The sequence below is a fragment of the Mycteria americana genome, chromosome 9, assembly GCF_035582795.1.
Source record: "Mycteria americana isolate JAX WOST 10 ecotype Jacksonville Zoo and Gardens chromosome 9, USCA_MyAme_1.0, whole genome shotgun sequence".
NCBI classification, from domain to species: domain Eukaryota; kingdom Metazoa; phylum Chordata; class Aves; order Ciconiiformes; family Ciconiidae; genus Mycteria; species Mycteria americana.
Window position 1 is genome coordinate 17925627 of NC_134373.1, and position 27820 is coordinate 17953446.

The window sequence follows — 27820 nt, forward strand, 5'->3', positions numbered from 1 at the left end:
ATACACTTTCTACCTCAGAGCCTGCACGGATCATAGAAAAGGCTAAGTCACTTAAAGTCACTGAAAGAGACCCCGTGACTTTGGAGTGTACTGTGGCTGGGACACCAGAGCTCCGAATAAGATGGTACAAAGATGGCAAACAGCTCCTGCCCAGTAGATACTACACAATGAGCTTTGAAAACAATGTGGCCAGTTTCAGGATTGAACCTGTATCAAAGGAGGATAGTGGTACATACAGTTTTAAGGTTGAAAATGACTTCGGAAGTAGCACCTGTGAAGCTGTTCTGACTGTGCTAGGTTTGTATTGTCATTTGGCAAATTCGCCAATCCAGCAGGGAGGGAATGAAAAAATAATAATCTCTGTTTGTGAAAGATAGGCAAGAAGGTAACCAGTGTGTTTTTGCCATTTTTTGTGTTGGGCAGATCAATCAATTCCTCCTGCATTTATCAAAAAGCTAGCCAAAAAGGATACCGTTCTGGGATCTTCTATCCAAATGGAGTGCAAAGTTTCTGGGTCACTCCCCATTACTGCAAAATGGTTTAAGGATGGAAAAGAGATAACTGACAGTGCAAAATACAGAAGCCTGTGCCATGAGAACACTGTGTCACTTGAGATTGCTAATCTAGAGCTGGCAGACAGTGCAAATTACACATGCAGTGTCTCTAATGTTGCCGGGAACGATTCTTGCAGTGCTGTCCTGACCGTGAAAGGTTTGAAACTCTTTTACTACTACTTCTTATTTGTGATAGATGCTGGGAAAATACCTAAATCTTATGCTAACATAACACTCTTATACCTCTTAATATTAATGCTGAAAACTTGGTCTCCATGCTTACCTCGCTAATTTTCTTCATTCTTAGACGTTTCTGATGTAACTGAATATTTCTTTTTCTTAAAAACTGCAGAGCCACCAAGCTTCTTAGTAAAACCTGAAAGCCAGCAAGCCATCCCAGATTCCACAGTGGAGTTTAAGGCCACACTAAAAGGAACACCACCCTTTACAGTAAAGTGGTTCAAAGAAGACTTAGAACTTGTATCTGGTCCAACTTGTTTCATTGGGATTGAAGGGTCAACTGGGTTCTTAACCCTCTATTCGGTGGATACTTCTAGGAGTGGGCGCTACACTTGCCACGTTTCAAATGACGTTGGCAGTGACTCTTGCACTACAACATTGATGGTAACAGGTGTGCACTCTTTCTTGTCGTGTTGCAGTCTTTTCATTTATTTCTTTTCTTTCCTTTTTGCCCAGCCCATCTCAGTGATCTTTGATACACTGCCAAGTGAATTCCCTACCCTGGTTTGCAACCCACAGTTGTTTGGCTCTTTTCCCTCCTCTTTTCTTTCCAGTATTAATTCAGACCTTCCTGACCCCACTTTTCTGGTTTTTTAGAACCACCCAAGTTTGCTAAGAAGCTGGAGGTGGCAAAAATAGTCAAGCAGGGTGACTCAGCCCGGCTTGAGTGCAAAGTAAGCGGATCTCCAGAGATGAAAGTAGTGTGGTTCAGAAATGACCACGAAATTGTTGCCAGTGAAAAATTCCGGACATCATTCATTGACTCTGTGGCTGTGCTTGAAATGAATCATCTCAGTACTGATGAGAGTGGTGACTACATCTGTGAAGCTCACAACCCCGCCGGCAAGGCCAGCTGTAGCACCAAAGTCACAGTGAAAGGTTAGCTGTCCTCTTGTTCTCTGACTACATCCTATTTTTCCCTGGTGGCTTTATCCCTTGGAAATCCACAGGAACATGAGATTCATTTCTTATTTCAGGACTGCCTTTTTCTTCATGTCATGTTTGTTTCTTGATGTCCCCTCACCCCCTCTGCCAGGGCCTAAACAAGAGAGATGTTGTTCTTAATGCAGATGAGTCCTAAGCTAGGTGTTCCCCAGTTCTATGATTGTTAGCATCCAAGACAGATCATAGTGAGAATTGTTATATCAAGGAGCTGAAATATGAAGAAAAATGACAGACCCAAATTGATCAGTGTCAGTTTTACACCCCGTATTTGAGACTACTACCAGCTAAATGAGACCTGTACCTTCTCTGCCAAGGGTCACCCCTCTGTTTACCTTTTCTACAGAGGAGCTGAGAGCTCTGAATGCTCACCTACCTGCAAGATCATTTCATAATGTGCCCAGAAAATGAGGAAAGTCCTTACCCATTCTATTGATTTTCTCAGCAGTGTCATTGTGTAGAAGCTGTATCAGTAAACTGTTTGTTGGTCAAATAGCTCCAGACTCCTTTCTAAAAATGTTCCTTTCTTCCCTTGTTAGAACCTCCTGTCTTTAGTAGGAAGCCCTCTCCAGTAGACATGCTCAAAGGAACCGAGGTTAGCCTGGAATGTGAGATTTCAGGAACACCACCATTTGACGTTACCTGGTACAAAGACAGGAGACAAATCCGCAGTAGTAAGAAGTATAAAGTTACAGCCAAAAACTACCATACAAGCATTCGCATTCTTAATGTTGAAGCTGCAGATGTTGGTGAATATCAGTGCAAAGCACAGAACGATGTAGGAAGTGACACTTGTTTTTGCACTGTGAAGCTGAAAGGTAAAGTATTGGCACATATGCCTTCTGCAGTGCTCCCAATGGCACTGCATTGCTCTTCTTTACGTAGACACCGTGAGTATTTACTATAACTGCATATTTCTTCTTCAGAACCACCAAAATTCTTGACTAAAATAAACAGCATGACTGTTGTGGTTGGTGAACCAGTAGAGTTACAAGCAAGAGTGGAGGGGTCCCAGCCGATTTCTGTGCAGTGGCTTAAAGACAAAGAGGAAATTATTAGAGAAAGTGAAAACACGAAGATCACATTTATGGAAAATATTGCAACTTTACAACTTGTGCGCACAGAGACAAGCAATGCTGGAAAATACATCTGTCAGATCAGAAATGATGCTGGAAGTCGCGAGTGCATGGCTACCTTAACTATTCTAGGTTGGTAAAAAAGCCCAAGTTCATAGAAGTTTTTTTTTAAGTTAGGAACTTGGCTATTTAGTGTCAGCTGTATGCTTTGCTTATGCCTCTGCATTCAAAACAAGTCCCTGTGTCCCCAACAAGCAGTAGTCAGGTTCCTTATTTCCAGTTGTCCAGGGGTAGGGGTGAAAGGAACCACAGGCCTCTACACTGTGTTGGGATCCAGTTGACTGGATTTCTAAGTCATGTCTTCTGCTCATGCCTGCTTGGGGAGGGACAGACAGTTACATTTCTCTCCTAGGAGTTTAAAAATAGTTTTACTTCATTTTGCAGAGCATCTGAAATCTCCAGTTTAGGGTAGAACAAAGGGTGGAAAAAACAGAGCTTTAAAAATTCCCTAGCCCAAAAAACTGAGATATCCTTAGTATCAAATGTGTAAGCTCCATCTTATAGTACTATAGTACTTATAGCTAGTACTAATCAAATCCTGTTTTCACCATACATGTTACCGGTCTCTCCTTCCAGAGCCTGCAGTCATTGTAGAGAAAGCAGAGCCAATGAGAGTTACTATAGGAGACGCCTGTACTTTGGAGTGCAAAGTGGCAGGCACACCAGAGCTCTTCACTGGGTGGTTCAAGGATGGCAAAGAGCTGGCCAGCAGCCAAAAATACAGAATTACTTTCCTCAATAAAGTATCTACACTTAAAATTATGGATGCAGAAAAGGAAGATGGTGGATTGTACACTTTTGCAGTGCAGAACGACGTGGGGAAAAGCAGTTGCACAGCATCGGTTGATGTTTTAGGTTGGTTGGGTTGCTTGTCTTCTATCTTTTGCAAAAACTTTCTTTCGGTCATGTTCTCTTTCCTTTCTTCCGTTCCTTCCCTCCTTTTTTCTCTAACCGTGGATTTATTATGTTTTCTTATGCAGATCGAATCATTCCTCCTTCTTTCACAAGAAAACTAAAGGAAACCCCTTGTGTCCTGGGTTCCTCAGCATTGCTGGAATGCAAAGTGTCGGGTTCGCCTCCTATTTCTGTTGCCTGGTTCCGAAATGGACTTAAGTTAGTCAATGGGGAAAAACATCAAATCTCCTTTTCAGATAACCTATGTATTTTAGAAGTAAATTCACTGAGCGACTCAGATACTGGAACTTACACCTGCAAAGCTACCAACATAGCTGGTTCAGATGAATGCAGTGCTGTATTGACTGTACAAGGTCAGTATATGATAGTCAGGAAGCTCTCTGAGCTATTCTTTTCTCTTTCTCTCTTGAAATTACCTATGGTCTTTTAAATATACTCAAGGAAAATTACTGACTGAAAAATAAAGATTTTGTTCTTTATCTTCAGTAGGTGTGTGGAAATGCCAGGGTTATGCTGTAGCAACCTGTCTTATCTCTCTTTTTCTCTTCTGTGTTTAGAACCACCTTCTTTTGAGAGGATACCAGAGCCTCTGGATGTCTTGCCAGGCACAAGCATCACTTTTACATGTGTTATCAGAGGAACCCCTCCTTTTAAGGTGAACTGGTTTAGAGGGGCCAATGAGCTTGTGCCAGGGGACAAATGCAATATCTACTTGGAGGACTCCATTGTGGAGCTTGAGTTATTTGATGTAACTCCTCTCCAAAGTGGGGAGTACACTTGCCTAGTGACTAATGATGCTGGCAGGGCAAATTGTACAACACACCTTACAGTAAAAGGTTTGTAAAGATTGATTCTCTCTATTTACCTTAAAATACTGTTTCCTTCCCTCCATTTGTCCCGCTGTGCTCAACATTTGTGACTTCTTACCCTTCATTAGAGCCGGCTGTCTTTGTGAAGAAACTGAGCGATCAGTATGTGGAGCCTGGCAAGCCCATCATTCTGGAGGGCACTTACACAGGCAGCCTGCCCATCTCTGTGACATGGAAGAAGAATGGCCACACCATCACTCAATCTCAGAAGTGTAGCATCACCACCACAGAGAAATCCTGCATCCTGGAAATACTTGACAGCACCAAAGAAGATGCAGGAGAATACACTTGCCATGTTGAAAATGAGGCAGGAAGAGATGTTTGTGAGGCTGTAGTCTCCACTCTAGGTGTGTGCTCCCTTTGCTTCTTTTTCTTGCCTGTTCTTTCAAGTGTGTGCTTTCCAAGGCCTGGCACTATAATGAGCCTATCTAATTGCTTCTCTTTTTTAGAACCTCCCTATTTTGTTACACACTTGGAACCTCTTGAAGTGTCAGTTGGAGATTATACAACGTTGCAATGTCGCGTTGCTGGAACACCAGAAATCACTGTGTCTTGGTACAAAGGTGATACAAAACTCAGGTCTGCTCCTGAGTACAAAGTGTTCTTTAAAGACAATGTTGCTACACTTATTTTCAACAAAGTGGTTAGCAACGACAGTGGAGAATATATCTGCAAGGCAGAAAACAGTGTAGGAACTGCATCTACAAAGGCTGTCTTAACAGTTCAAGGTGATAATTTTATATTAGCTTGCTACAAATTCTTTTGCTCTTGCAAAACTATAAAAATAATTGCTTCCTGGGGCATATTTATCTTTTACTTGCTTTCTTCTAGAGCGCAAACGACCACCTTCCTTTGCAAGAAAATTAAAGGACATCGAGCACCCTGTTGGTTTACCCCTTAAGTTCATGTGTCGGCTCAACGGCTCAGAACCCATTACTGTGACGTGGCATAAAGATGGCGTGCTGCTAAGCGATGACCACAATGTGCACACATCCTTTGTAGATAATGTTGCAGTGCTGCAACTGGTGCGAACCGAGATGAATCATACCGGGCAGTACTCCTGCACAGCCACCAATGCTGTGGGCACTGCCACCTCAAGTGCTAGGCTCACAGTGGCAGGTGTGTTGGCTTACAAAACTTTTTCTGGATCGCAGGCTCCCCCTTCCCATTCCATGCATGTGATTGTATCTGTGTGTTGGATTAGCTTTTTTGCGAGGTATGAGTATTACACTGTTTTCTCGTGTTTCTAGAACCCAAGCAAGCACCTGTCTTTGACACCAAACCAGAATCTATTGATGTGCCTTTTGGAGAAAGTGCTGACTTTGAATGCCATGTTACTGGAGCCCAGCCAATACACATCACCTGGTCCAAGGATGGTCGGGAGATCCGAACTGGAGGAAACTTCAATATTACATTTGTAGCCAACATAGCTCACCTTCGAGTGCTCAGAGTGGGTAAAGGAGACTCTGGCCAATATACTTGCCAAGCTAGTAATGAAGCTGGGAAAGACTTTTGCTCAGCCCAACTCAGTGTCAAAGGTATTAAGATTAAGTCACCTTTGTTTGTGTGTTTTCTTTTTCTTGGGCAAAGAGACCTCTTTGTTACTAAGTCTCATCTTTCACCCTTCCACCCTTGGAAATATACAGAAAGTAGCTTTCCAGAAAGCAGACATATACCATGTGGAGACCTTCTCCTATCATACTGCATGACATTAGAAGCCTTGTTTGCCCGCAAAATCTCCAAGGGGAAAGGTCCCCTTGTGAAGCTGTTTGTATGGAGAGTTGCACTCACCCTGCTTTTTACTTTGGCACTAGTGCTTAAACTACAGTCACAGTGGTATTCATACATAGCAACTACTATATGGAAAACAGTGATATGGTGAATACAACTACCTTGCATTTGTAGGCCAGCATTGGGACTCTTTCAAATTTGCTAAAGATTTCAGTTGGAGTTCTGAATTGCTGATTTAATCTAGACTATGAATCACTTAAGTTCTTCATGCAGAAATATGCTTTAAAGATGTGTAAGTGAAACTATCCCTACCGTGTTTCTGTTGCTCCTGAGGGTGAAGGGCTTGTCAAATCTTTCATGCTGGCCTGGGGATATTTTTGCACCTCAAAGGTAACAGCAAAATTTCCGTTGGGTGGAGCAATCATCCTTCATGTGTTTTTTACAGCTCCAGCTGTCTGACGCAGCAGGCTTCAGAGTTGGCAGAACATAGTTTTAGTTGTTGTCTTTGCCTTCTTTTCTCTGTCTTGCATCTTTCCTTGAGAGGAAACTCCCATTGGGGATACAGACAGCTGCTGTAGCAAGCTTACTTTGTTGCACCCCAATACTCTTGCGCTCCCCATAACTCTTGCTCAGCACTGTAGTTTTCACATGGCAAACAGGTATACTGTCACTCTCTACATACTTATTCTGTTCTGCAGAACCTCCCAAGTTCATCAAGAAGCCTGAAGCTTTGCGATTCGTGAAGCAGGGGGACACAGTTCAACTTGAATGTAAAATCAGTGGCACACCAGAGATCAGAACCATGTGGTACAAAAATGATCAGGCACTCCAGGCGAGCAACAGGCTCCACATGTCCTTTGTCGACTCCGTGGCGATGTTAACCATCTTGGGTGCCAACACTGAAGATACCGGCGATTACATATGTGAAGCCCATAACTCTGCTGGCACAGCCAGCTGCAGCACTTCAGTCGCAGTGAAAGGTTAGCAGCATGGCTCCACACACCACCAGAATCCCTGGCTTCCGGGCCTGCTCCCAGCTGCACATCCCCCTGGATAGGGAGCTGCTGTTATGGCAGTTGGTGGCTGCTGGGGCAGTGTCTCTCCAGCTGCTCTGACATTCCAACGCTGCTGTGTTTAAGCAGCGGATACCAGGCAGGAAATAGTGGTGGGTGTTCAGCAGTGTGCAGCCATTCCCTTGTCTCCCCATTTAAGTCAGTTGCAAGCTGAATAAGTCAAGCTTGTCAGGTCACAAGGGAAGCGTGGACTAGATGGAGCACCAGCCATGGTGAGGGAGCTGGGCATACTTTGCAGCCATCCCTCTGCCTCCTCTTTATACACAGTGATCCTGGCAGGAATGAAATTTAAGACGGAAGAGGAGGCTGTGTTGCTGAGCCTCACTGATGGCAGCTTTCATGACTGGAAAGAGGCGGGGAAAGCTGGAATGTGGTCCTGGAGAGAGGGGAGAGTGGCTTTTGGGGAGGGGCACTGAGCGCTGTCTCCAAACAGGTGCAGAAGTGTCACATTTTCTGCCCTTGGGACTCTGAGTGCTGGGATGGCTTGTTGGGAGATGCCGGGGGCTCAGCATTTTTTAGAGATGAGGCCACATATTTGGAAGCTAAATATGGGTTCAGAAGAATAAGTGTAGGTCCCCTTCCTGAATATGTTGCTGCTATCCAGAAACCCACCCAGGGCAGCAGGCTCACACATTATGATGTGATTCTTTTTTTATAGAACCACCTGTTTTTAGCAAGGTGCCAAGCCCTGTGGACACACTTAAAGGCTCAGATGTTATCCTCCAGTGTGAGATAGCAGGGACTCCACCCTTTGAGGTGGCTTGGTTCAAGGACCGGAGGCAGGTCAGGAGCAGCAAGAAGTTCAAGGTGACGGCAAAGCATTCCATTGCCAGTCTTCATATTCTCAATCTGGAATCTCAAGATACTGGAGAATACCAATGCAAAGCTATGAATGAGGTGGGAAGTGACACTTGCACCTGCCCGGTGAAATTCAAAGGTTTGTATGCTAGAGGATCAACAGCATCACCGCCCTCTTTTCTTCATCTCCTGGCTCCCTCTTCCAAGCAGGCATGCATGACTAACCCTCCTTTGCCTCCTTGTTTTTGCCGTCAGAACCCCCACGCTTTGCCAAGAAGCTGAGTGACACTGCAATCTTCGTTGGGGAGCCAACAGCCCTGCAGGCAGTGGTGGAAGGATCCCCACCAATTTCTGTTGTCTGGCTCAAGGACAAGGGTGAAGTTATTAGGGAGAGTGAAAATGTTCAAATGTGGTTTATGGACAACATTGCAACTCTTGAGATTGCCAGTGCAGATGGAGCTGATGTTGGGAAGTACATCTGCCAGATCAAAAATGATGCTGGCATGAGGGAGTGCTCTGCCTTTTTACAAGTCCTAGGTGGGTATAGCCTGCTTCACAGGTACTATATCTTACAGCTTGCACAATTGCCTCTACCAGCCTTTGTTTTCTGCTTATATCCTGTGCTCACTGGTTTGTGGGTAGATTTCCTGCTAACACACTGACCCTTCCTTTCCTATTTCAGAACCGGCAGTCATCTTAGAGAAGACCGAGCCGATCACAGTAATGGCTGGCAGTCCTTTTACCTTGGAGTGCAAAGTAGGAGGAACACCTGAACTTATCACCAAGTGGTACAAAGACGGCAGAGAATTAAGGAGCGACCGCAAATACCAAATTACCTTTTTCAACAATATATCCACTTTGAAAGTCTTTTCTGCAGACAGGGGAGACAGGGGCTTGTATACTTTTGAGGTACACAATGAGGTGGGGGACAGCAGCTGCACTTCTTCAGTTGATGTTTCAGGTCAGCTCTATATATTTGTTGTTCACGCTTGTCTATAAAGGAAGCTTTTTTTTCCCCCCTTTCCTTTTCCCTGAAAAAGACCCAACACTTTTCTTCCTGTTCTTCTGCCCTGTCCTACTTAGATCGTCTTGTTCCTCCTTCATTCTCAAGAAAACTAAAGGAAACAAATGGGGTGCTGGGATCCTCAGTGCTTCTGGAGTGCAAAGTGTCTGGCACATCCCCCATATCTGTGGCCTGGTTTCAGGATGGGAATGAGATTGTTAGTGGAGAAAAATATGAAATCTCATTCTTGGATAATGTTTGTACTTTGAAGCTGAATGCCCTGGATGTCACAGATACAGGGCCATATACCTGTGTGGCAGCCAATGTGGCTGGATCTGATGAATGCAGCGCCTTCTTGACTGTACAAGGTCAGTGGAAGGATACTACAGCCCCTTTAAGAAAATTTTTCTTCCCTCTTCGCTTCCTTGCCTCTGGTTTCCCATGGTTTCTTTTTCATGTTTTTTTTTTTTCCCGTTTTCTGCCTCTTTTTTTTTTCACTCAAACCTGCTCCAGTTTTCCTCCCCCAGAGAGACTCTCCTATTAACATCTTTCCCCCTCTTCACTTCTTTGCGTGATCCTTAGAACCACCTTCTTTTGTGAAGACACCTGATCCCCAGGAAGTTTTGCCTGGATCAAATGTGACATTCACCAGCTACATCAAGGGCAGTACTCCCTTCAAAGTGACCTGGTTCCGAGGTATCAGGGAGCTGGTGCCAGACAGCAACTGCTCCATCTCTCTGGACGAGTCTGTGGCACAGCTGCAGCTGTACAACGTGGAGCCAGGCCACAGCGGGGACTATGCCTGCATGGTCACAAATGATGCTGGCAGTGCCTCATACACAACCCAACTCTTTGTGAAAGGTGTGTTTGTGTGTGTGTATGTGTGTACACACACAGATATCTCCCTTCATGCTCTGCCTGCTTCCCTGCCACATCTGTCCCTCTCACTATTGATCTATGCCTCCTCACAGAGCCTGCAGTCTTTGTGAAGAAATTAAGTGATTTCAGCGTGGAGCAGGGGAAGTCTATTGTGCTGGAAAGCAGCTACATAGGCACCCCTCCCATCTCTGTCACCTGGAAAAGAAACGGCATGCCCATTGCTCAGTCTCCGCGCTGCAGTGTTACAACTACTGACAAATCTGGCATTCTTGAAATCTTCAATAGCACCAAGAGCGATGAAGGCGAATACACCTGTGAGGTGGCAAATGAGGCGGGTGGGGATGTTTGCCACAGCCTTGTATCCATTTTAGGTACGTATCATCAGCCCTGATCCCCCTAAGGCACCCCAGTGATGCTCTGCCTCTGTTCACCATGCTCTCTCCTTCCCTAGAACCACCCTATTTTGTCACACACCTGGACCGTGTGGAGGTGAAGGTTGGCGAGCCCTTGATCTTAAAATGCCAGATTGGTGGTGCGCCAGAAATCAAGGTGTCCTGGTACAAAGATGACACCAAGCTCAGATCAACACAGGCTTACAAAATGCACTTCAAGAATAATGTGGCAACGCTGGCATTCTCCGCCGTGGAAGACAGTGACATTGGAGAATATATCTGCAAAGCAGAAAACAGCGTTGGCTTCGCCACCTCCACAGCTTTGCTTGTTGTTAAAGGTGATGGGCCAAGGGCCACTCTTTCCTGGGGTAGTTCGTAGGAACTCTCTGTTGTCTACAGAAAGGGGTTCTTATTAATTTCAGAGTTAATTAATTCTAGATTGATAGGGTGACTTCCTACTTATAGTGGTGATTATTATTGTTTTGCAGAACGTCAACTTCCCCCTACATTCACCAGAAAACTGAAAGATATTCAGGAGGCGGTTGGTGCCCCAGTGACATTTGATTGCCGCATAAATGGCTCAGAGCCTATCCAGGTGTCTTGGTACAAGGATGGGGTTCTCTTAAGTGACAGTGATAATATGCAATCAGCCTTCTTAAATAATGTTGCGACTCTCCAGATCTTGCAAACTAGTATGGCTTACTGTGGCCAATATACTTGCTCAGCCCAAAATGCTCTGGGGACTGCATCTTCCAGCGCCAAACTTCTCCTCACAGGTTTGTAGCTCACACTTAAACAGAGACGTTTTGTATGTCTTTGCTCTTTTATTTCTTCACCCTTTTTCCTAGTCTACCCATTGTATGGTGGCCAGGGAGCATGGGCATGGCATGGTGAGGTGTGTGTGGTGAGTAGGGCTTGGTGGTGAGCTCTGCCATGCTTTCCTCTTTGCAGAACATCTACAACCTCCCTTCTTTGACATCAAGCCAGTATCTATCGATGCGGTGCTAGGGGAAAGTGCAACCTTTAAGTGCCACATGACTGGCTCTGCTCCCATGAGGATTAATTGGACCAGGGACAACAGAGAGATCCGCCCAGGTGGCAACTACAAGATGACACTAGTGGAAAACACAGCCAGCTTGACAGTCCTAAAAGTCGGTAAAGGGGATGCTGGACTCTACACATGTACTGCCAGCAACAGTGTTGGAAAGGACGCGTGCGCAGCTCAGCTGGCTGTACAAGGTATTGCTGTGAGCTTTAGTGTTCATGAGGCTTTTCTTTGCAAGGCAGACAGCCTGAAAACAAAGCCTTGAATGCAGACGTGTGACTAACAATCTTTACAAGAGGCTACACTGAGATGTCTTATTTCATTTAAATATTACTGTAATACTTAAATACTTATTCATCTTTCTTCTGGTCTGGTATAGTGCATGATTTGTCTTATCAAAGGGATTCTTCCATTGAAAGGTTAACTCTGACTTAGTACCCTGTTGTGCCTTTATGGATGTCCCTGTTGGCCAGCAAAATCTGTCTTCCTCAAAGTGTTTCTCCAGCAGTGACATTTACTAAGTTGTCCAGGGGAGGGAAAGGTAACTGAGAGAAACTCAGTTCACTTATGAGACTTAAATGTATTTTTACTGGCTGTGCAGCTCCTGCAAATAGTTTTACTCTTTCACAGACTGAAAACATTGAAAACTGCTGTTCTAGACAGTAAAATTGGAGGATCTGAGGGCAGACTTGGTGACAAATATCCATTCTGCCAACACTTCGCTTCTCCACGTAGTGTGTGGATCTTATACATTTCAATGATCTAAATTTATGACTGGCTCAAACTGTCTTGGTACAAGTGACACTTGTATATTAGTGTAATTTCCTCAGTGTAGGTGGGAACATTGGATTTATTTATAGCTGTTCCGGATATCTTGTTCTTACTGATTTTATAAAAGAATGAAAGTAAAATACAGTACTTAAATTATGCATGAGTTCAAATGTCCCTGTTGGTTTAGTGCTTTCTTTTTTTTCCCTCTGTATGAATTTGGGGGGAAAAAACAAAAATATTTGAAGAGTAAATACTATGACTTTTGCTCTCTAAGACAAATAACACAAGAAGCTGAACTACCACTAGCAAGATTTTGTAATAATTGCTTGTCAAATGTATAATATATATCTAGAGTATATTCTATCTATAGGGATATTTCTTGGTGGGGGTGGGAAGAGTGTGGCAGACTGGATTACCTGTGGATTCAGTGGCAAGCAGGGATGCTGTTATTATGTAGGTTGACTTACAAAAGGCATTGAAAGATTGTAGCAAGAAATCTCACCTCTTTAAAAGATTTAAAGCTTGTTTCCGCCAGAATCACAATTCTGCTTATTATTAATGATAACATTACGATTAGGTTTATTTGACCAGAGTTACCATTCATAAAATGATCCCGACTGACCTTATTTATTTTCTTACTCTTCAACTCTTTATTCATAAAATCCTGACGTTATTTTTTTTCCCAGGATGTTTATTTTCTTTTTTGATCAAGAACTTACACTGGCACTCACTTCAATCCTTTCGAATTTGTACAGTTTCCCCAGGGCTGTAAAATTAATGATGTTCATTGTTTGTCAGCCAGTTTCTATACAACTTGGAAGGGCAAGGTCTTTGTGTGCATTGATTTGCATGTGTTTAATTTGAGCAGATGCTTTCTCACTTCCATGACACACAGCCTTTTTTTGTAGAATTAAGATCTTTTCTTCAATTGATCTTGAAAATCTCCCAGTTTTTTATTAACTTTCCCACTTTAACATCTAGTGTTCCCAATCCGCAGTTTTAACATTGCTTTAGGTTCTAGAAACTGCTTACATTCTAAGTACATACCTTACTAACTTGTATATCCTCATGTTTGGAAAGGAATGGAATTAGAGTGTGACTACTCAGCAACTGTTAGTATGCAGATAGATAATCAACTCTTTGTCAAAGTGAAATCTGATAGTAAATTACTAAGGTTCCAAGACTCCTTGTGTTAATAAGCCATCATTTCTATTTTTACAAACTCTAAGGAAGTTTTGTTACTAACAACATAGGATGTTCTGCAAATGTCACACAGGTTGAAGTAACCCACAATAAAACAGATATTCTTCCTACACTTTACAGACAGATGCACAAAGAGGCACTTCATCCTGTTTTGCAGAGAGATTTGTTCATTGTGCCCACATTACCACCTCTTGGTTTTACTAGTTATATCTTTGATCTATGAGCATTCAGTCTTGTGATTCTGAGTCACCCATATGGTACTTTTGATGAAAAGTATCAAACCTCCACTCCTTTCTCTCCTTACGGAACAAAATGTAACCATCCAGTTTACTTTTCAGTCACAAGACCTTTAACACCAATTTCTGTAATACCAGCCATCTCATAATTGTTCCCAGCGTGATTATTTTGAACCTCTTTTGTTTGCTACCTAAGCTCCTTGACTTTTATTCCTTATATGCACCTTTATGTTTGGCTTTGCAATAAATGTGTGAAGGATTATAATGCAGATACGTTTATTGACTATATCTATTGTTAATGACATACTAAGGTATAAAACAGTTGCTATAATACTCAGCATAAGTGCTCTTAATAATATTTCTTGGCTGAACAGTTTGGATTCTTGCATTTCCATCAGGCATTTTGATTACTCATGTATTGCAAGACGATATTACTTAAAGAAAACCACACGTCAGCTGATCTGTACTGCATACATAGAAGGAGAAGTAGAGTGGGACAATAAAATAAAGAGAAACTAACTGAAATACAGATAGAGAACTTGTTTGCTTCCTAATCTAGATTTTGGACCAACTTGAAATAATCTAAAAAAAAATTTCATAGCAATTGCAAAATTAGAATGTTTGCATCAGTCCCCAAGGTTTACATTTTCTGTTACGTATTTCCCTGCTTATTCAAAGAATCAGTGCAGTTTAAAGCATCGTCTCCCCTTTTTGGCTTTCCAGAACCACCAAGGTTTATTAAGAAACTAGACTCCTCAAGACTTGTGAAACAGCATGATTCCACTACGTATGAATGCAAAGTAGGTGGATCTCCAGAAATCAAAGTCACCTGGTACAAAGGTGAAACTGAGATCCATCCCAGTGAAAAATACAGAATGTCCTTTGTGGACTCGGTGGCCGTCATTGAAATGCACAACCTCAGTGTTGAAGACAGCGGTGACTACACTTGCGAGGCTCGGAATCCAGCGGGTAGCGCAAGCACCAGTACCTCTCTGAAAGTAAAAGGTCAGAATCCTGGTTCTTTCCTTACCTTTCTATCTGTATGAGTCCTCCTTTGTGGAAAAGCTGTTAAATCCCACTTTTTTTAGTCAGAGAGGCCAAAACCTGTCTGAATAGATCAGGCAAATTTCTTGCCTGTTTGTTATGTTGTGAGAGATCTTTCTTATTTATGGTTTGTCTTTGCTGTTCAGCATCAGAACAGCTGCTTGAATGTCCTCTTCAATCTCCTTTGCTCGAATAACACAAACTTTAATGCTTTTTTTTTTTCAGCACCCCCCATTTTTACCAAGAAGCCCCATTCAGTCCAGACCTTGAAAGGGTCTGATATTCACCTGGAATGTGAGCTTCAGGGCACTCCTCCATTCCAGATTTCATGGTATAAAGATAAACGAGAAATTCGGAGCAGCAAGAAGTATAAGGTCATGTCCGAGAACTACCTAGCTAGTATTCACATTCTCAATGTGGATACTGCAGATGTTGGTGAATATCACTGTAAAGCTGTAAATGATGTGGGAAGTGACTCCTGTATTGGCTCTGTAACGCTAAGAGGTTTGTATAAAGATTGGCACCTTCTCGGCATTTCATTATTCCTGTCATTCTCCTCCTACTTTTCCGCTCCAGGCGTGTCTTTTTACAGTTAAATATCTTCTCTTAAATAGCACCACCGACCTTTGTGAAGAAGCTGAGTGATCTCACTGTCGTAGTTGGGGAGTCGATTGAACTGCAGGCTGCAGTAGAAGGATCACAGCCCATTTCTGTTCTGTGGTTAAAAGACAAAGGGGAAATCATTAGAGAAAGTGATAATCTTTGGATCTCCTATTCAGAAAACATTGCAACTATGCGGATTGGAAATGCAGAACCAGCCAATGCTGGGAAATACATTTGTCAGATAAAAAATGATGCTGGAGTTCAGGAATGCTTTGCCACGCTGACAGTGCTAGGTTGGTAGCATGGGATAAAAAACACAATGTGTTTTAAGATGCTTTAAAATTTCAATTTTTATTATACTAATAACTATTGCATTTTTTTTAAAAATGTGACTTGCATCTCATTGCAGAACCTGCAGTCATTGTAGAGAAGCCAGGCCCAGTCAAAGTTACAGCTGGAGACTCTTGTACTCTGGAATGTACAGTAGACGGCACACCAGAGCTTACTGCTAGGTGGTTTAAGGATGGGAATGAACTGTCCACTGACCATAAATATAGAATCAGTTTCTTCAACAAAGTGTCTGGGCTTAAGATCCTTCATGCAGGACTAGAAGACAGTGGAGAATATACTTTTGAGGTGAAGAACAGTGTTGGTAAAAGCAGCTGCACAGCTTCAGTGCATGTTTCAGGTTAGTTGACTACTCTGAGTCACTTCTGATCCTATAGTTCCTTTACAAAGCCTTCAGATAGCAAACTCTTTCTTATGACTGGCAGCCTGAGAGACTCATTGCTTGTATAATCTTAGGAGTACTTGGCATGCCACTTTGACAGGCATCAAGAATAGATGCCTGCCTAACCTCTGAGGGACAGGAGTTGTTGCAAGGGCTTGATTTCTTCAACTTTAATCTTCTTGGACACCTGGTGCAATATTATTGCTTATGAAGAAAAGCTGCAAAAATGAAAGGTGTCCCTTAAAAATTGTGAATGAAAGCTCCAGCATATCCTTAACCATCAACTATCTATTTTTCAATGACTTAGATGTGTAGGAGCAGATTACTAAAGCAGATATATCAAAAGAAAGTTAACTGGGTTTTTTAATGCATGGGGAACTTTTTGCATTTTAAGCTCCTGTATGGTAATTTTAATTATTTTTTTTTAAACAAATGCAGATCGTATTATACCTCCTTCTTTCACAAGAAAACTGAAAGAAACATATGGTCAGCTGGGCTCTTCTGCTGTACTGGAGTGCAAAGTTTATGGGTCGCCACCTATTCTGGTTTCGTGGTTTCATGATGGACAGGAGATTACCAGTGGAGACAAGTATCAGGCTACCCTTACAGACAATACCTGTTCTCTGAAAGTGAATGGACTTCAGGAATCTGATATGGGAACTTATTTGTGCACAGCTACTAACGTAGCTGGGTCTGATGAATGCAGCGCATTTTTGAGTGTTAGAGGTCAGTATCAATAAGAAGCCAGATTCAGGCTTCTTATTGGGCACAAATTTATTTCAAAAAGACTTCATTCTTAGCTTTGTTACATATTGCTGATTACCATGCTCTTCATCAGAAATTCAAATGTACTTCTCTGTCTGTTTTATTTGCATGCTTAGAGCCACCATCTTTTGTGAAGAAACCTGAACCACTGAATGTTTTATCTGGGGCAAACATAACCTTTACCAGTATCATAAAAGGCTCTTCTCCATTGGAAGTTAAATGGTTTAGAGGTAGTGTTGAGCTAGTACCAGGACACAGATGCAGTATCACCTTGCAAGATTCAATTGCAGAACTGGAGCTGTTTGATGTACATCCACTTCAGAGTGGAGACTACACCTGCCAGGTCTCTAATGAGGCAGGGAAGATTTCTTGCACAACACGTCTTTTTGTCAAAGGTTTGTCCAGACTACTGTTTCTTCTGCTTCTTATGCTTCTAAAAATCATCTCTTGGCTTTATTTGATTTGTTTTCTTCCCATTGTTCATTATAGAACCAGCCAAATTTGTGAAGAAGGTGAATGATTTAAGTGTAGAGAAAGGGAAAAATTTAATCTTGGAATGCACATATACGGGTACTCCACCAATTTCAGTGACATGGAAGAAAAATGGAGTAAAAATAATGCACTCTGAAAAGTGTAGCATCACCACTACAGAAACATCTGCCATACTGGAAATCCCTAGTAGCAAACTAGAAGATCAAGGGCAATATTCTTGTCATATTGAAAATGATTCTGGACAAGATAATTGTCATGGTGCAATCACAATACTAGGTGCGTCAAGTCAACATCACTTCATCAAGTGTTATTTGAACTACTAACAGTCATTGTGCAATACTTTTTTATGCTAATGGTGTGTGTTTGTTCTTCAGAACCACCTTACTTCATTACACCCTTGGAGCCAGTGCAGGTGACTGTTGGGGATTCTGCATCCTTACAGTGCCAGGTTGCTGGAACACCAGAAATGATTGTATCTTGGTACAAAGGCGATACAAAGCTGAGAGGAACTGCTACTGTGAAAATGCACTTTAGGAACCAAGTTGCCACTCTGGTTTTCAGCCAGGTAGACAGTAGTGACAGTGGGGAGTACATCTGCAAAGTAGAAAACACTGTTGGGGAGGCTGCTTCATCATCTTTGCTGACAGTTCAAGGTGAATATTTCATTTTTAAAAACAGGAAAATGGTCTATTTTTCTTAAGTATGCTTTGCTATTTCGAAAAACAAAGATTACCTTTTCCTTGTTAAACACTTTACTGTTTCTTGATGTGTAAGATGCCCTGTGGCACTGTCTTCTGTTAAAAAAGGCCTACCGGTAAAGTTAATCAAAATACGTTTCTTACTGACCACAGCTCTTCTGTAGGGATACAAGCTTCTGCATCTTCCTTCCCCATTGAGGATATTGATTTGATTGTTTCTACCATTAGTAGTCCTGAGGGTTAAATAGGCTCACTGAGTGTAACTGAGGGCGGAATGGTTATATATTTTCCTGCAACCATATGCACAGTGCTCTTTTCACATCAGGTTCCAAATAAACGATATGCTGAATAACATTTTTAATCAGAAGTTACAAGCAAAAATCCAGCATACTCTACAGTATATTAGGCAGCGATTATTCGCAAGTACAGCAATAGGTGCATATCTTCTGAAAGCCCTCACTGTACAATACCTGTTTTCTTACAGAGCGTAAACTTCCTCCTTCTTTTACACGAAAATTAAGAGATGTTCATGAAACCGTTGGCTTACCAGTTACATTTGATTGCGGCATTGCTGGTTCAGAACCTATTGAAGTATCTTGGTTTAAAGACGGTGTACGTGTAAAAGAGGACTACAATGTTCACACATCCTTCGTAGATAATGTAGCAACTCTCCGGATTTTGAAGACAGATAGGAGCCTTATTGGGCAATATACCTGCACAGCTACCAATGCGATTGGGACTGCTTCTTCTAGTGGCAGGCTTGTCCTTACAGGTCGGTGGGCTGTGAAATATTTAATGGAAATATCTTAAAACTCACTTTTGCTTTATATATGGATTTAACATTGTACAAATAATATTTGTTTCACAGAGGTTTAAAGCAAATCAAGATTTTAAAGTGCTGCTTTTTTATTTCTTTCACTCTTCAGAAGGGAAGACTCCTCCATTCTTTGACATCCCAGTTACACCTGTGGATGGTATTATTGGAGAAAGTGCTGACTTCGAGTGTCACATTTCTGGAACACAGCCTATTAGAGTCATTTGGGCAAAAGATAACCAAGAGATTAGAACAGGAAGAAACTACCAGATCAGTTACGTAGACAACACAGCCCACTTGACCATCCTGAGAGTTGACAGGGGAGACTCTGGAAAGTATACATGTTATGCTAGCAATGAAGTTGGAAAGGACTCTTGCACAGCTCAACTGACTGTTAAAGGTACTGAATAGATAATACATTGTGTGTATATTTTTTTTCCTTTAATTATAAAGGAAGTTAGCTTTACTGCTGCAAGATAAGTTTGAGAAAAACTTTTGAGATATAGCTTGAAAGTACCTATCCAGAGATACCCGTGGGTCTCTTAAGGGAATTAAGAAGGGTCACTAACAACAATGGGAGGAGAAATGAAAGAATATTTTCTCTGGACTAGTTTCTTTATAGGCTTTGGCCTACTTCTTTCTTGAGAACTCAACAAAAATCTTGGGGCTTTTAAATGGCATTTGACTTAAATCAATGTAAGAGGATTTTTTTTCAAATAGGAAAATCAACTATGACAGTGACTGTAAGAGCAAGACACCTGCTGTTTATCTTGGCATACTTTCACTTAAAAAAAAAAATCCCATTTAAATGAAAGCAAATGTCAGTTCCCCAATGTTCAAATTTTTCTTGAAACATTTTCTTTAGAATTTTTTGTTTCAGGTTTGATTCATAGAATTTGAATACTATGTTCTTTTTTTTACAGAACGAAAAACTCCACCTACTTTTACTAAGAAACTGTCTGAAGCAGTAGAAGAAACAGAAGGGAATGAACTTAAACTTGAGGGCCATGTTTCCGGCTCTCAGCCTTTGACTGTTGCTTGGTATAAAAACAATCAGGAAGTTCATTCAAGCCCTCATTGTGAAATATCTTTCAAAAACAATACCTTACTTTTGCATATAAAGAGCGTAGAGCAATCAGATGCTGGTTTATATACCTGTAAAGTGTCCAATGAAGCAGGAAGCGTGTTGTGTACATCTTCTGTTGTTATCAGAGGTTAGTTGAAGTCTTATTTTTCTTTGCTTCTTACTTTTCCTTGTTGTACATTAGCTACAGATATACAGCTTCTGTCTTATGAGCTGGTTTTGCTTACCTTAACAGCAGTAATTTGTCCTGAGATGGACAAGATAAAACTGAGTTAAACCACAAAATCAAAGAATTCTTTTAATTTTGTGATTAAAATAAAACAATATTTTTCAGGGAGGGGATTCTTTACTTTTTCACTATTTACTTCAACTGATCTAAAGCGAACATTGAAATCTTTATGTGACTTTTCTGTTGAATTTTTAATCATTCTCTTTTCATGGAATAACAGTTTTTCTGTGCAATTACATCCAAGCTTGGGCAGCTTTGACAGTATGTTGTGGCAGCATGGCACTTCATCGTAATGTTCTTGCAGGAGATTGCATATTTGTTTCTTTAAAGGTGCTTATATAGTTTTGCAGCCTAATAGCAGTGCTTTAGTTCTTATACTATTTTTTGCATGTGAATGTCCTTGCTGCGTGGAGAAAAGATATTTCTTGCATGTTTGCGTAGAAAACATACCCTCTTGATATTTATTCCATTTTCTAAAACTATGATTGACATTCTCAGACTTCTGTTTATCCTCCTTCATTCCTTGCCATTGTCTTCTTAAGAATCACATGTATCTCTTTTTCTCTTACATGCTTAGTCACACTTTCCTTCCTTGAGTATTCACTCAAGTGTCTTCATATTCCAGAACCTAAAAAGCCTCCAGTTTTTGACCAGCCTCTTCAGCCAGCAGCAGCAGAGGAAGGTGATATCCTACAGCTCAGCTGCCATGTCCAAGGATCGCAGCCAATCCGGATTCAGTGGCTGAAGGCAGGGAGAGAAATAAGAGCTTCAGACAGATGCAACTTCAGCTTTGCTAACGGAGTAGCTCTTCTGGAGCTTGTTGCAGTTACCAAGTTCGATTCAGGAGAATATGTATGCAAAGCTTCAAATGCAGCTGGCACTGATACTTGCAAATCTAAAGTAACAGTTAAAGGTACTGTAACCTGGAGAAAAATCAAGGCATATGATGGAAATCTGGAACAAAATTATGTCCTGCTTTGTTTTCTGTGGAACAGAAATATTAATAATCTAATAGCAAACAATTAGTATCTTTTAGTTCTTTGCAAAACTGTACAATCTGGGAAGACAGTATATTTAACAATGATTTATATATAAATAGCAACATAAACAGTGGGAGATCAGTGTCAAATCAATAGTATATTCTTACCAAAAAGATTAAGAATTTAGTTTCTAAACCTAAACACCGAATTTAAGAAAAATGCAAGCTAAATAAGTGAAATTACTTGGACATGCATATTTTATGGAAAGATGTGAACAGTGGTGTTTATTAAAGGAAAATACAAAAGGAATTTGACTGAGCATGTGGCCTTAGAGGCTAATTGCTTCAGGACTGTTACAACTCTAAGACATTTTGACCTTTTAGCTGAAAGTAAATATTGTCTAAGCATAAGTCCTTACATGTAGGTCTTGTCTTACCATTGCATAAAAGACATGAGTTCAGTAATATGTAGAAATAATATTTTTTTCACTGCTTGGGTAACTGCAAGCCTAAGAACTACACAAAAGAAAAAAAAATTAACAGATCGCTGATAAAAAAATGCAAGCAACTCTGAGGGTGAAATTTCCAGAAATAGACAGAAAAGATAATACCTCACTAAAAACTGATCCATTTTAGAAAATGAGGCTTCTTATTTGCATATCCATCTATGAATCTGCATCCATGCAGAATATAAATTACCTGACTGAAGTTAATGAACAGCACAATATGGCCCACAGTGTTCAGTTTCATGTGGAAAGTAAAATACAAGTTACTTAAAACAATATGAAAGTATTTTGCATTTTTATCTCTTACATAATATTTTGTTCCATCTCTGTAACGAATTCCTTTTTTACAATTCCTTTGGAAGCATCATCACACATGAACATAAACTATTACATGAAACCATCTGTTTTAATTGTTTGACTGTGTCTTTTAGAAAAACCAGCAGCTGCACCAGCAGCTAAGAAAGCAGAAGTGGAAGGAAAACTTTATTTTGTGTCAGAGCCTCAGAGTATCAAAGTCATGGAAAGTAAGAACTCTTTTCAAAAAAGTACATTGTCTTCTATTTGCCTGTATCTTTTGTTTGAGATTATGTCCTGCTGGAAAGACAGCTGGAAAGACTTAGCTTCCTCATTTGCATCTTTCTGCAGAGACTGTTGCAATATTTATTGCAAAAGTTGGAGGAGACCCAATTCCAAATGTTAAATGGATGAAGGGAAAATGGAGGCAACTCAACCAGGGAGGTCGCATTATAATCCAGCAGAGAGGAGATGAAGCCAAACTACAAATAAAGGACGCAATAAAAACTGATTCTGGCATGTACAAATGTGTAGCTTTTAACCAACATGGTGAAATTGAGAGGAGTGTAAACCTACAAGTTGAAGAAAGAAAGAAAGAAGTTGTTGAAGGGGATCTCAGGGCAAAACTAAAAAGGTATATGGGAAGTTTTTATAGATTAATTTGCCATCAACACAGAAGAAACATTTTTTATTATATATCTCAGATCAATATATATTTTTTTAATATTTGTTAAATATTAATAACTGTACTAAAAATACAAGTACCTGACTAGACTAAAGGATTCCACTGCACAGGGCAGCTCTAAACTGATTCATTTTTTCAGTGAACAACTTTCTAGGAATGAAGCATTGTATATTTAACTTATGTCATTGATTTGAATAGCACTCCAACAAAAAGGAAGGAAGAAGAGGAAGAGCAACCTATTGATATCTTGGAACTTCTCAAAAATGTAGATCCCAAAGAATATGAGAAATATGCTCGTATGTATGGAATTACAGATTTCCGTGGCCTTCTGCAAGCCTTTGAGTTACTAAAGCAAACCCAAGCAGAAGAAAGCCATAGATTGGTAAGATACAACATGACTGCAGCATTGACTTTGTTAGGAGTAACATGGTTCCTTTGAACAGACTTGGTGTCCATGCTCTGATGTTACCATGTGTACAAGAATTTCTGGTTCCTCTTTAGATCTTTTACTGACAGTTCTCAATTGCATGCTCAAACCCAAGAAAAAGGAATGGGCCTTCTGGCCAAATGTGTCCTGTCTTCACAATTTGCCTGCAATTTTTAAGATGGGAAGATATACTAGTTACAGTACGGTTACAGAAAATTTGATGTAGGAACTAATTCTATGTTGGACAAACATAACTGCTTGACATTTAGTATCCTTTAATCTTTGAGTATATTCTGCCTTTTTACAGGAAATTGAGCTCACAGAAAAAGCTCGAAGAGAAGATCAGGAGTTTGATGAACTTGTAGCTTTTATTCAGCAACGACTCACACAGACAGAGGTAACATCTTTGGACTGATTTGTGAAATATTCAAGCCCATAACACAGAACTTGAAACTAATTGAAACTAATATTTTTCAGCCTATTACTCTGATCAGAGACATTGAAAATCAGATGGTTTTAACAGATCAGGATGCTATCTTTGAATGCGAGATTAAAATTAACTATCCGGAAATTAAACTTTCATGGTACAAGGGAACCCAGAAACTGGACTCCAGTGACAAATATGAAATTAGAATTGAGGGTGATCGCCACATACTGAGAATCAGGAACTGCCAACTTGAAGATCAGGGAAATTTCAGAATAGTGTGTGGACCACACATTGCCAGTGCCAGGCTAACTGTCATCGGTAAGTGTACTTTTGAAGGATCTATTTGAATTAATTTACACTTTAATTATTCCACTGTCTGATGTCTGCTAAAATGTATGTTTTAACATGCTAACAGAACCTGCAGTTGAACGGCATCTTCATGACACTACTTTCAAGGAAGGAAACACATGCACGCTGTCTTGTCAGTTCTCTATCCCAAATGCCAAGTCTCAGTGGTATAGAAATGGGAGACCCATTAAGATAGGAGGGAGATACTCAACACAAGTCTCTGACAAAGTACACAAACTCATCATCAAGGATGTTAGAACAGAAGACCAGGGGCAGTATACCTGCAAGCTTGACAATCTAGAAACAACTGCAGATCTGGCCATTGAAGGTTTGTAAACAGATATAGAATCTCTTTATTACAGTAGTGATAAACAGTTTCTGGATGTTCCATTAGCAGAACAAATGAAAATAAAAGGAATTTCTTAAAGAGATATTCCCAAACTTGGAAATGGACTAAACAAGAAATTTTGCTGTCCTTTCTCTTTGACAATATGTGACATACTTGTGTAAGTATTTTTAACTAAATCATCATGACTAATGTCCCCTGGCCCTCAAACAACCTGAGTCATACTTGCTTGTATTTTCTTTTTCGCTGATACTCTTATATTTTCCTTGGATTTCCTCTTAATTATTCTTTATCTTTAATTTCCTTAATGGCTTCTCTTGTATAATTTATCTGCACAGCAATCTTGTTATAGTTGTACTCTTATGTCTTCTAATCTTCATTCTTACATAGAAAACTTCATAGAAGATGGAATCACTTTTTCTTACTCTACTTTCTCAAGATCTATTGTTATTATCTCTTATTATAATGTAGCTATTATTATTAAAACAATGAGAAGGAATTAGATAAGCTAAGTGGCCTGGTGGTGCATAACAATTGATATATTTTTTGTTTCTAAAAACAGCGGAACCAATTCAGTTCACAAAGAGCATACAGAACATTGTAGTGAGTGAACACCAGTCTGCAACCTTTGAGTGCGAGGTGTCTTTTGATGATGCAGTTGTGACATGGTATAAAGGCCCCACTGAACTGAGAGAGAGTCCCAAGTACAGCTTCAGAAGTGAAGGTCGCTGTCATTATATGACTATTCACAATGTTACTGCAGAAGATGAAGGTAAAAATGCATGGAATATTTGTGCTGCCATTCTTTTATCTGACTTTGTTGTCAGGTTTTTTTAATGTTAGAGACATATATATATCAACATTTTGGCTATCGCAGGTGTATATTCTGTAATTGCTCGTCTTGAACCAAGAGGAGAAGCAAGAAGCACTGCAGAGCTCTATCTGGTAACCAAAGGTTAGCGAATTTGCTAAAATTGCTAAACAAATCTGCAAATCTCTGAATTTGAAATATGATTCTGCAAAAATAAATAGTCCTAAAAGAAATCTAATATTCTTTTGCAGAAATCAAACTGGAGTTGAAGCCACCAGGTAAAGATCATGAGCAAGACTGGCACAAGATCATGTCTGTACTCTGTTATAGATTTAGTGCATTGCTCTGCTTTATTTTTTATTTTCAAATCCTTTTTTCCTGGTTATAGTAAGACAAACCTACACACTGAAAAAATATTCCTCATCCATAGATATGAGGAACTATTTATTCTCATAAATAGTGGCAATGAATACTGTCGTAACTCCAAAATCAGTGATATTAATGTGTCTGGGGTCTTATTTTGTACAATATGGGAAGCCACATTCACTAAAACACAAAAGTTTATTTTTGTTTGAGTGACTGAGGAATAGAACAATGAAGAGGTACCAATGAATAGATTCGATGTCCTCTGCACAACTGAAAAAAAAACCCCAAGGAAGCAATCATCTCCTTATATTATATAATGATCTTCTTTTCCAAATGTTCTTAAGAGCCTACTCCAAAATGATGCAAAAATTGTTTAGAAATAAAATGAAACAGTGTAGAGTCTGGCCAGACTGAAAGATTAATGCAATTATTTATCTATCAGTCAGCTAGCTTATTCTTGAGGAGCAAGCTGCAATCCTTGTATGCTAGAACAGAAAGATTAAAGCACCATGAACTACTATTCTTGGGGACAGCATATCCAAATCTTTTTTTTTTTTTAATTAAGGCAATTAAACGTTTTGATTTTCTAGATGTTCCTGATGCCAAGGTTGCAGTTCCACCTCAAAAACCAGCTGAAGGTAGGGTAACAAACCATATTTGTTCCATAGTTCCATTGTTTTATATCTGCACTGAAGCACCAGGCCAGTGGAAGCCTCAGAGAAAAATCTTAGACAGCTCAGTGATAAGATCTAGTTAATCGTCTCTGTATAAATATGATATGAGCAAGGCTTGGCTTGGATAGGCTTGTTTTGTGGTGTGGAAGGTGAAAACTATACACAGGTAGTGGTAGGAATGCGGCCTTTTCTCTTAAAAAAGAGTTTGTGCTTTCCATCTTGTTTTCCTATCAGTCTCTTACTCATTCTATCTTCCTTTTATTTCCATTTTCCTCTTCTGAACAGTCTTTATTTTCACCTTTTTTTCTTTTCACGACAGAAATATCTTTTACACAAGCTGTCTGAATTACTACAGTAAAAAAAAAAAAAAAAAAAATTTCTTTTAAAGCCATACAATGGATTGCATGTTTATTGCAAATGGTCTCTCCCAAGGCTCTGGTATTGGACTACAGACTACAAATATTACGTATATTTCTGTTACATTCAATAGTTTACTATGAACCTTAGAAGTTCAGTCTTCTTGGTTCCATTTCCAGGATAATTTGGTAAATGCTTGCAGTGGCAGCAAGAGGGGAAAGATTTTATATTTATATTAATTACTATCAGCAAAGATAGGAGAGTGATTGCAGTAAAGAAAATAAAGCTGAGAAGGGTCAGGGTTCAAATAAAGGTAGACTGGGAATTCCCACTCAAAATATATTCTCCCAGCTATACCAACTGTCAGAATGAGCACTAACTGTCTTCCAACTGTCAGAATGAGCACCATGTTTGCTTTTATTCTGCAGCTGCAATAAAATCATCTCATCTATTTTCCAAATGCACTAGGATTTTTCTCCATTTACAAGAAAACACCATACTCACATTTTATTCTAAATATTTCATTTTTCCTACAAGCTGCCCCTATTCCTATTCTTCTGCCTCTTGTTCCACCACCAGAGGAGAAAAAGCCAGGTAAGAATACTTAAATTATTTGGACACTGTGTACATGTTTCATTATGGCTGCTGGTTGGTTGGATGATTTTTTTTTTTTTAATTTAAATTTTAAAATACATTGTTTTTAAGCAGAAAAAAAGGTTCCAGTAAAGAAAGTCTCCAAAAAGGTGGTTAAAAAAGGTCCTGAAGAAGTCCCACCACCTAAAGGTAACTTTTTTCTTTTTTTTTTTTTTAACTTTTTAAATAATAGTAAAATTACCTTGTGGAAACAAGGCAATTTGTTTTGAATTACCTTGAATCAATATGTTTGATTTTTGTCTTTATGTTAAAAACATACACATTTAAAATCCAAGTTGATTAGGACTGCTTAAAAAATAGTCACTTCTTTAAACCGTCTGTGAGGGTGAAATAATTTCATTAACTGTGAACATCCAATACACCTTGCAAATTCCAGGCTATGATATGAATAATCTTTTTTTTTTTTCTTAAGTTCCTGAGGTGCTGCCAGAGAAGCCCAAAGAGATCAAAATAACATCCATGGCAAGGAGAGAAGAGATTCATGAAGAAAAAAAGCAAATATATGAAAAGCCCAGAGAAACTTATGAAGAATGGGAAGAAGATTATGGAGAAGACCATGACTATTATGTCAAGGAAGAAGGCTATGATGAAGGGGAAGAGGAATGGGAGGAAGCTTATGAGAAAAGAGAAGTGACTTATGAAGAAAAACGAATCATTCATGAAGAAGGTATTTTAATTATCGTACCATTTTATTTCTTCT

General features: G+C 40.1%; 1 protein-coding gene across 1 annotated transcript in view; it reads left to right on the top strand.

The window, feature by feature from the left end:
- Positions 1 to 27820, top strand: part of LOC142414557 (titin-like) — a 243793-nt gene that overhangs the window by 63806 nt on the left and 152167 nt on the right. The window contains exons 63-110 of the mRNA XM_075511917.1: positions 19 to 297; positions 424 to 711; positions 907 to 1185; positions 1392 to 1673; positions 2276 to 2554; positions 2663 to 2944; positions 3449 to 3727; positions 3853 to 4140; positions 4345 to 4623; positions 4725 to 5003; positions 5106 to 5384; positions 5488 to 5775; positions 5907 to 6194; positions 7086 to 7367; positions 8119 to 8397; positions 8514 to 8795; positions 8941 to 9219; positions 9342 to 9629; positions 9844 to 10122; positions 10233 to 10511; positions 10592 to 10870; positions 11021 to 11308; positions 11484 to 11771; positions 14511 to 14792; positions 15057 to 15335; positions 15446 to 15727; positions 15844 to 16122; positions 16603 to 16890; positions 17046 to 17324; positions 17419 to 17697; positions 17796 to 18074; positions 18604 to 18891; positions 19046 to 19333; positions 19857 to 20147; positions 20872 to 21159; positions 22163 to 22255; positions 22377 to 22659; positions 22909 to 23092; positions 23445 to 23534; positions 23615 to 23882; positions 23980 to 24240; positions 24821 to 25030; positions 25136 to 25213; positions 25321 to 25347; positions 26026 to 26073; positions 27004 to 27060; positions 27175 to 27249; positions 27533 to 27787. Of these exons, the coding sequence (XP_075368032.1) occupies positions 19 to 297; positions 424 to 711; positions 907 to 1185; positions 1392 to 1673; positions 2276 to 2554; positions 2663 to 2944; positions 3449 to 3727; positions 3853 to 4140; positions 4345 to 4623; positions 4725 to 5003; positions 5106 to 5384; positions 5488 to 5775; positions 5907 to 6194; positions 7086 to 7367; positions 8119 to 8397; positions 8514 to 8795; positions 8941 to 9219; positions 9342 to 9629; positions 9844 to 10122; positions 10233 to 10511; positions 10592 to 10870; positions 11021 to 11308; positions 11484 to 11771; positions 14511 to 14792; positions 15057 to 15335; positions 15446 to 15727; positions 15844 to 16122; positions 16603 to 16890; positions 17046 to 17324; positions 17419 to 17697; positions 17796 to 18074; positions 18604 to 18891; positions 19046 to 19333; positions 19857 to 20147; positions 20872 to 21159; positions 22163 to 22255; positions 22377 to 22659; positions 22909 to 23092; positions 23445 to 23534; positions 23615 to 23882; positions 23980 to 24240; positions 24821 to 25030; positions 25136 to 25213; positions 25321 to 25347; positions 26026 to 26073; positions 27004 to 27060; positions 27175 to 27249; positions 27533 to 27787 (11823 nt within the window). The remainder of the gene's footprint in view (positions 1 to 18; positions 298 to 423; positions 712 to 906; positions 1186 to 1391; positions 1674 to 2275; positions 2555 to 2662; positions 2945 to 3448; positions 3728 to 3852; positions 4141 to 4344; positions 4624 to 4724; positions 5004 to 5105; positions 5385 to 5487; positions 5776 to 5906; positions 6195 to 7085; positions 7368 to 8118; positions 8398 to 8513; positions 8796 to 8940; positions 9220 to 9341; positions 9630 to 9843; positions 10123 to 10232; positions 10512 to 10591; positions 10871 to 11020; positions 11309 to 11483; positions 11772 to 14510; positions 14793 to 15056; positions 15336 to 15445; positions 15728 to 15843; positions 16123 to 16602; positions 16891 to 17045; positions 17325 to 17418; positions 17698 to 17795; positions 18075 to 18603; positions 18892 to 19045; positions 19334 to 19856; positions 20148 to 20871; positions 21160 to 22162; positions 22256 to 22376; positions 22660 to 22908; positions 23093 to 23444; positions 23535 to 23614; positions 23883 to 23979; positions 24241 to 24820; positions 25031 to 25135; positions 25214 to 25320; positions 25348 to 26025; positions 26074 to 27003; positions 27061 to 27174; positions 27250 to 27532; positions 27788 to 27820) is intronic.